Below are 8,896 nucleotides of genomic sequence, written 5' to 3'. Positions count from 1 at the left end.
TTTTACAGGGACAACCTCACCGCTACCTGTCGAAAGGTTATCGTTGCAACAACTAGGTTTGAGACACCTGTTATTATCTAAGATCGGTAGGCGCCCCCCGCAACAGGTGGAACTGTCCTGCCAAAAGTGGGATGTCTGGTCATGTTATCTATAAGCAATGCATGCTGGTTAGAAGACCATATTATAGAGCAAAATAATGGTGAAAATTGTTTATTATGATCTCCAAGGGACTGGCCATAATTAGTCTCTATAGCCGATTGTCGTTATAACCAATAATATTACATACATCATGTAAACATAAAATAAGAATTTTATGAAACTAATTGTCACTACTAACAATTACACTAATAAATTTCTTTATTTGGACAATGATATATAACTTCATTTTTTTATATTATGAAATTAACCTGTCTCTTCTGCACTAGGGATGTCATTAAAAAAAAATTTAGGGTTTTGTGAGGAAATGAAATCAGAAAATACATTTTTGACCTGAGAATCATTTTTTTAAATTTTCATCTTTAAGGAAGTGTTCCAAAAGATGGAAATCTGTTGGAGATAAGTCTGACAAATAAGAAGGGTGTGGAAGGACTTCGTAACAAAGCTGTTCACTGTCTGTCATAAACATGAGATCTGAACTTGTGTAAGAGTAAGGGTCCCTTCTAATTAACCAATGTTGTTTTTTAACAAGTTTTTGATGCATTATGTCATTGTCATTGCAGTATGATGTAGAAGTGTTAGTTCCACCTCTAGGTAAAAAGGAGAAATGAATTATTCCTGCCATTGACCACCACACAGAAACCAATAGTTTTTTTAGTTACAAATTTGGTTTTGGTAATATCTTTCATTGATATTTAATCACTGACCTCAACGATGCCTTTTTTCATATACAAACCAATTTTTATCATATGTGATTATCCTTTTGAGAAAAGGCCCTTTTTTTTCTAGTAAGCAGTAAAATGTATTTCTCATAATACTTAAGCTACTGTTGCCGCTCATTAAGTTCATGAGGTAACCATAGATCTACTTTTTTTTACTTTACCAATTGTCTTGGTCTTACCAAGTGTGGTGTCAATACACTTGTATTCAATTGTGCTGTAAGTCCCTTTACTGTTTGGTTAGGGTTTTCTTCCACAGTAAGCCTAAATTCTGGCTTGGTTGGTTATCCAAATCTGTTCTATCAGCCAAAAATTTTTTAAACCACTAGTGAATGGTCTGTTCTTTACAACACCCTTCCCTGAACGCTGTAGCAATGTTCCTTGCAGCTTGGGATACCGAGTGTCTTAATTTAAACTCATAAAAAAAAAAAAACTTGAAAATTGCGTTTCCATGTTCATATTTGATGGTACACTAAAGAATATGCAACCAATTGGAATCATAGTAAATATTATAATCTGTCAACATAAATGTAATCAACAACAAAAATCCACTAATCCTACTTTTAATTTCTGAAATAATAAAAATGTACATTTTATGTGAAATAACCCAATATTTCATCAATTTCTTTTTGGGAAGTGAAATTGCATTTCTTAATTTTTGACAAATCCTCTTTATCTACATTTTCTCAAATCAAGACCCTATTTTTCGAAAATTGAAGATATAGTATAGATCTTTACATTCAATTATTAATTAAACTGATATTTATCTCATCCAATAGGCAGTATATGAAACTTTTCATCCAAGGTAAAAGTATGTTATTTTAGGTATGATCCACTACTTTTAAAAAGAATAATTAAACTAAACAGTAAACACTTCACTGAACAGAAGTGAATCTCCTTCGCCTTGAAAACAGGTTAAAAATAAAATTGGAAAAAATAGGTTTCTTGTTTGTAAGGATTTTCTCTGAGTTCTTGGAACACTGTCACAAATGTATAGTTCATTGGATGATCAAAATGAATTCTGACCATTTAGTCATTATATTAGAAGTTGCTATATCTGATAGGAAATACATTGCTAAGGCTTTGAGAATAACGAGTCTGGAAATATTCATCACTATAGTCATTGTATTCAAGATTGTTATAAACAATATCTAGTGTAATACAAGACAAATAAATAAATTTCCACTAAACTTCACATGTTACTTTCTTTGTTGTTTCATTCAGTATTGTATATTATTATATTTTCACAATTACATTAATGATGCTATCTATTTTTCTTTATTAATTATTACTTATTTAAACTTTTTTTTTTAAAAGATTTTATTTTCATGTATTTTTTTTACAATAGGTGTTCAGTTATTTTGATAAAAATTTTCAGTGAAATCTATTAATAATCATAGCCCTTGTTTATAAACATTTCCATTTAAAATCCTCGTTAAAATATAGCTTTTGATTTTTTAGTCTTAAAATAAAAAGAGGTATGCTACTGTTTAATAAAATTATGTTTTTATTTCAGGTTCCTGAAGGTTTAAGAAACATAGAAATAACTCCTCAACATTCAGTATACTTAAATGCCTTGACAAGTGGATTGTTAATTAATCCAGAACATTTTGAAAATTTTTTAGTGGGGTCAAAGACACAAATATCTGATACACCCACTATGGCTGTTGATAATAAAAGAAGAGAGGATCATGAGATGGCCAACTTGCATGAGTTTTCTGGATTAGGCCATGGACGTCCCTGTCCTTTAATTTCTCATCAGAATGAACAATCAGGAGGTCGTGGAAAAATAAAGTCTCTATTACAAAATGTAAATGACAAGAAAACAATTCTAGACAGCCAAGTTCAGCGTCAAGATGAAATTGTTAAAACAGATTTTCCTGAATGTGGTGTTTCTGAGAAACCTGAATCATCAAGTGTCAAAACTAATTACTTTGATTTAGAAAGTGATACAAGAGTAAGTAAAAATTTAATCTTGAACCAACCAGTTAGAGCGGACAGTGTAATTTCTAAAGCAAATGAAATTCATAAAATTAGCAAGTCTGAGGAACTATGTTTTCAATTGTTGAAACCCAAAAATAAGATGTCAAAATCTGAATCACGAAATAAAAAGGCTAAACACTTGTCCCAAAGCCACAAATTAAAAGCTCACAATTATTATGATACGCCAGTGGCTTTTTCTAGAAAAGAAAATGACAGTGAAAACAATTTTAGTCAAAATCAAAGTGAGGAGATTCCTTCTTTTCAGTTAGCAAGTAATACATTTTCTTCGGTCAATAAAAGTTCTCCAACCAAACAAGAACCAGATCTACTATATTGTGGAAATTGCCCCCATAAATCTTTAACTCATGATACCTCAATGGAGGTGGTTACTGAAAGCAAAATAAATTCTGATGATGATTTCAAAAATGAAAATTATGAATTTTTTTGTGATTCTCGCAAAGCTTCTTCCTCATTTAATGAAAATAGTCATTATGTATCAAAATCTGAATCTCGAAATATAAAGGGTAAAAACTTGTCCCAAAGTCACAAATTAAAAACTAAAAATTATTTTGATACAACAGTGCCTCTTTCTAGAAAAGAACATTATAGTGAAAACAATTTTAAACAGAATCAAAGTGAGCAGATTCCTGTAAATCCTTTTCTATTAGCAAATAATACATTTTCTTCAGGAAATAAAATTTCTCCTATAAAACAAGAACCAGATAAACTGGATACTGAAAATTGTCCCCATACATCGTTAGCTCATGATATGGCGATGGAGGTGGTTACTGAAAGTAGAGCAAATACTGATGGTGATCTAAAACAGGAAACTAATGAATATTTATATGAATCCCAAAAAGCTTATGAAGATAGTCATTGCTTCGTAAGTAGTCCTGTTGTAAACGAAGAGAAAAGCAAAAGTACTGGTAATATTATTAAATCTATGGGAAGGGGATTTTTATTTAATAAGTTTTCTCCATCACAAACGATTAATTATGATTTAGTTCGTGCATGTAAATCTGAAAGTGTTCCAAAATTTGACAATGATTTATCTAAAGATAGTAAACCTGAATGTCTTGAAAAATCAATTGATTACAATTATTCACCTTTAGAAAGTACAGCTGAAAATTCAAACTATAGCGATGATTTACTTAGAGTTAATAATTCTAAAGATCCTCAAAAATCAATTTATGACGATGATTTACCTAAAGAAACCGATCATAATAATATTAAGTCAAAGATGTCAAATGATTATGAAGATTTACCTGAAGAATGTAATTCTGAAGTTCTTGAATCAAAAGATGAACGAAATATTATTAATGATCTCAAAGATGATAATGATCATGAAGACAGATATTTTGATATTGAAGAGCCCACTTACTTGAATTGTTCAAAAGAATACAATTTCCTTGATAACAAGACAGAAACAAATCAAAACACAGTTAAATCTGATGAAGAAAATTACGAGAATATTTTGAACTTAAAACAAGATAATGAACATAGGCCATTAGATGATCAAGCTTTTGCAACCTCTCCTGCAGAAGCAAAACCAGAAGCTGAACTACTGGAACAAAAAATATTAAGGTATACTAATCTTTCTTTAAAATACATTTTTTTTTCCATGTAAAATATGTTATCTATGCATGTTTTAATGGAATAACATTGGGTAAACATAAGTGTTATTATTATTTTAATTTGGTGAAGGGTGTTAATTAATTTATTATATATATTAATCTCATTAAAGATGTAAAACAGGTTTCTCATGGTTCTACTAGAAATATCAATTCTGATCTACTGGAGTAATTTGATGAAACTTGGTACTCATTTTTCTCATTGCAGGATATTAAGAAACTTTTCCTTTTACAATTCACTTTCTAGGTGGTAAGTTCTGCACCCATGTGCGGGCAAATTTTCTAGTTGCGTAACATTGAAAAGACATTCTCATATACAATGTAGGATCTTTCCAAAAATTTTATTGAGATAAAGCATCTATGAAATAACCTATTGTAGATTTATAGCTGTAATTTTTTTTTACACAGGTAACGTAAGCCGTGATATGCCATTACAAACTGACTGAAATTGTTCTAGTTTGGTCTGGGATGTCCCTTTTTCACTTCAACTTTCACCATCAGTTTTTTACCTATTTCAGTTTCTACAAAATTTATTTAATATGGAGTTCTTAGAATTTTCATATGATTTTCAAAGCATATAAAGTTTATTGTTCAAGTATATGATTAGGATTGGAACTATAGGAATATTATGATATAAATGGTTTTAAGTATTATCATATGGTTCTTTTATTGGTATCAAAAGTTTTGCTTTGTCTGATATATATGAATCACACCATGTTTTTTTCCTTGTAGCCTTCAATTATGTGCTTGAAAATTTTAATCTTGATAGATTTGGTTCCTTGGTTGTGTAGTAGAATGTCCAGTGATGTATAAATTCTTGAAAACAGAACTCAGTATGAATTCAGATGATCATACAAGGGCATAGATTGTCATGTAATTTTATCCCATATTTATTTTTAATTAAAATGACAGGAAATTTTTATTTTTATTTTTTTAGTCTTTGATGATTATTTTAATGTGATATCTGATTGCTTGGGGAGCACGATGCTACTAACTCCAAGGTCCCGGGCTCAAATCCAGCTGAGCAGAAAATTCTTTTCTGTTACATTGTAGCTTTGAGTCAACCCTGTGGGTCCTGTAGCCCTCCTGGGTTGCACCCAGCCTCATAAATTGGGTACACTTTATTGGGTAAAAAACTGGCCCTTCATGGGTTGTAGTGGTAAAGTCTTTAATTTTAATCTTTAATCTGATTGCTTGAGATCAAAATACATTTCAAGGTATACTATGTAAGCCTTGTGTTGGGATTTCTGTATGATTTTTGGCTTTGGATTGGATTGGGTATTTTGGCCTGTCGTCCTAATTTACAATGGATGTAAACATTATTTATTTATTTATATAGTTAATCTATCCTAGTTTAACTAGTTTAAGTTTTTAGTTAAAAAGTTTATCCTAGAGTAAGTCAAATACTGATCCTTGAATAATTTTTTTAAATGATAATTTTATTTTATTGAGTACTTATATTTTCTTGTTCTTTAATTTTTAAAAATTATGTATGAGTTTTAAAAATACAATTAAATATTTTTAGTTCAGTAAAAAGGTAATTTTCGGAGAAACCATCCATTAGTAGCACCATTTAAAAAAACATAAAAAAAAAAAAAAAAAAAAAAGGAAAAACTTAATTCTTTATGTCCTCATTTTTTACATATATTTGTTTAGAGACTATTCCGTTGGACAGATTCCTGAAAGAATGAAGATGTCTTGTGGCCTTATTCATGGCAACATTATTGCTAATCCTGTTTCTAAATTGTCTGATCTTAAGTTAGAACAACATGTATTTTCTGTAAGTAGAATTTCATCACTTTATATACCATTTTCAATGGTCCCCACTCTTGGTCCCAGTTTGTTCCTATAATCAACATCCTTCTGAATTATTTATTAACTATGATAATTTGTTTATTTCATATTTATATTGAAAATTCATTGGTTTCTAGTTATTCTAAAAAACATAACTCATGATAGTTTTTTTATACATTTAGATAGTACATAACTTGATATACTGTTTGTTATTTTTTTAATTTCTTATGTTATCTTTATTTATGAAATTTAATTTTATCAATGTTATTTTTTTGTGTGCAGAATTTGAATGCTAAAAACATGCGTGAACTATCTAGAAGCCAAATGTTTGCAGTCCCAGTATTATTGCAGCGTCGAAATTTGGTACTAATTGGGCCTCCAAATTCAGGGAAAACATTGGCATATGTTATGTCTCTTCTTAGTCTTCTTCATGACAACGATTATTATTCATCGGTATTTTAAGTTTAACATTTTCCATTTAATATACCTTAGATTACTTGATTATCAAAGTGCTAATCACTTTTATTAAATTAATAAAATTTTGAAATATATCTTTAAAGTTCCTATTTCATGCATTATTATCCTATCTATTTATTAGTTTGCCCCAGTTGTTTAATAATGCTAATTAGTACTGGAAAGATTACTGATTGTTTATTTAATTTACTGTCTTGAGATATATTTTTTTTTTTTATTTTTCAACTATTTGTGCAAAGTGAGAATCAGTTTGGGTTTTTTTAGTGCATCCAATGGTTTTTTTTGTCACAGGTCATGGTAAATAGTTAACCACTTCTTTAGATGATTTTAAAAGGAGTTTTTACAAAATAACATTTTACTCTGAATATTCGGTTTGAAATAGTTAAAGAGATTTGTCTTGAACAGGAAAAAGGATAAATTCGTTAAGGGAATATGCTTCTTGAGAATGTATGAATAAGGTGTTTCATGAGTTCTGAAAAATTAGTCTTCGGAACTTATTTAGCTATGAAAATTTTATCATTTTAATTTTTCCATATCTGATCACTAACCATGTAATATTATGCAAAATACTCCAAAATGTGAAATTTTATGTAGCATAAAATTGTATAATATTGCACGTTAATAATAATGTATATTATAAAAACAATCTATTTCATATTGTATGTTTATCGATTTCTAAGTTCCTGATAAATAATAAAATCTCATGGTTGTTTGCTGTCTATTTTTAAAAAATAAAAATTTAGTAACAGACATTCCTTTCATTTATTCATCTCACTGTTCTACACACATAATTTATTTATCAATTGCAGTCTGTTTTTCTTTTTTAAAGCAACATTTTACTCATAATGAGTGTCATCAATTAGTTAACATTATATTTATGTTTTAGTTAAAACCAGGAAATGGCCCTAGATGTATATTTGTTTCTTCTTGTGCACAAAATGTTAACTACATCAGTCAGTTTTGTTCAGCTATCTGTGGGGCCAAGTTGACCATAATTACAACTCATGGTGGTGGATTAGAACTTGAGAGAAAAGTGAGTTTACTATAAATATAAATATTATATTTAATTATTAAACCCTTTATATAAATATTTTAAATATACAACAAACATTTCACCTATAGTCTACCATATTATTTCTTTTGCGATCCATTTGGCTTTTAAATGTAAATTTGACAGTTTTTATTTTTAAAAATATGAATCAGGCCAAAAAAAAAATTATTTTAAAGAAAAACAAGTTAGACTATTTTTAGCATCCTCCAACACCCTTAAATACAACTTTTCATAAAAAAGATAAAAATATTTTGTGACCCACTTCACAATGTCAATCTGATATTATTGGTTTTTGCCAAATATTTTTCTAGGCCATTTCAGAAAACAAATATACAAGTGTCAAATGTATATCATTGGTTACGGCCAAATATTTTTTTTCGGAAACGGCCTGGAAAAATATTTTTTGATTTCTTTGAGAATCCATATTTGAGGGTATTTGTGGATGCTAAAAATGAATCTAATTTCCTTTAGAAAAAAAATATATATGTTTTATTTTATATACTTTACAGTACAGTAATCAAGGTGGTGTTATTTTGTACACATTTAAACTCATATAATATAGTTGAATTTTTTTTTTTTTTGTTATGCTACACCAGAAAACAAATCTATTGTTATATTATTACCCCACTATGCCATAATAAGAACATAAGTGTTAAATGCCCTATTGATTAAATTCTTGAATGTTAAAAAAAAATAATTTCAAATATGGTTGAAGGAATTGTACGTTTTAATAAATTATGAGAATAATTTTTTTTTTTTGTTTTTGTTCTAGGAAGATTTGACAAATGGATGTGAAATTTTGGTAACTACTCCACGATGTTTACTCCGACTTTTGAGACATACCTCTGTCACTAATTTGTTCCGTGTTTGTCATATAGTTTTCGATGACGTTGACTCCTTGTTAAGCATATTTTGTCCTGAGGTTCGTTCCTTTTTTTTTATTCTGTCTAGTTTTAATTGTATTAAGTATCTGTATTTTAATAAATGTACTAATAAGATAAACATATTATTATTAACTAAATATTCTATTGAAAGAAATATATTTAGTTTTTTTTTGCACGAATTAGTGTACCTACTTTAGTATCTCA

The 8,896-nt window shown here is 28.8% G+C and overlaps 1 protein-coding gene across 1 annotated transcript in view; it reads left to right on the top strand.

Moving 5' to 3' along the window:
- Positions 1–8,896, top strand: part of LOC106684379 (Brother of Yb) — a gene marked incomplete in the record, with an annotated part of 45,625 nt that overhangs the window by 12,268 nt on the left and 24,461 nt on the right. The window contains 5 exon segments of the mRNA XM_067052887.1: positions 2,392–4,442; positions 6,146–6,269; positions 6,566–6,736; positions 7,644–7,790; positions 8,581–8,730. Coding sequence (XP_066908988.1) covers positions 2,392–4,442; positions 6,146–6,269; positions 6,566–6,736; positions 7,644–7,790; positions 8,581–8,730 — 2,643 coding nt within the window.

Source organism: Halyomorpha halys, unplaced genomic scaffold, assembly GCF_000696795.3.
Source record: "Halyomorpha halys isolate HHAL.00 unplaced genomic scaffold, Hhal_1.1 Scaffold29.1, whole genome shotgun sequence".
Classification (NCBI taxonomy): Eukaryota; Metazoa; Arthropoda; class Insecta; order Hemiptera; family Pentatomidae; genus Halyomorpha; species Halyomorpha halys.
The sequence above is the reverse complement of the archived record's forward strand: the minus strand, read 5'-3'. Positions and strand labels throughout refer to the sequence as shown.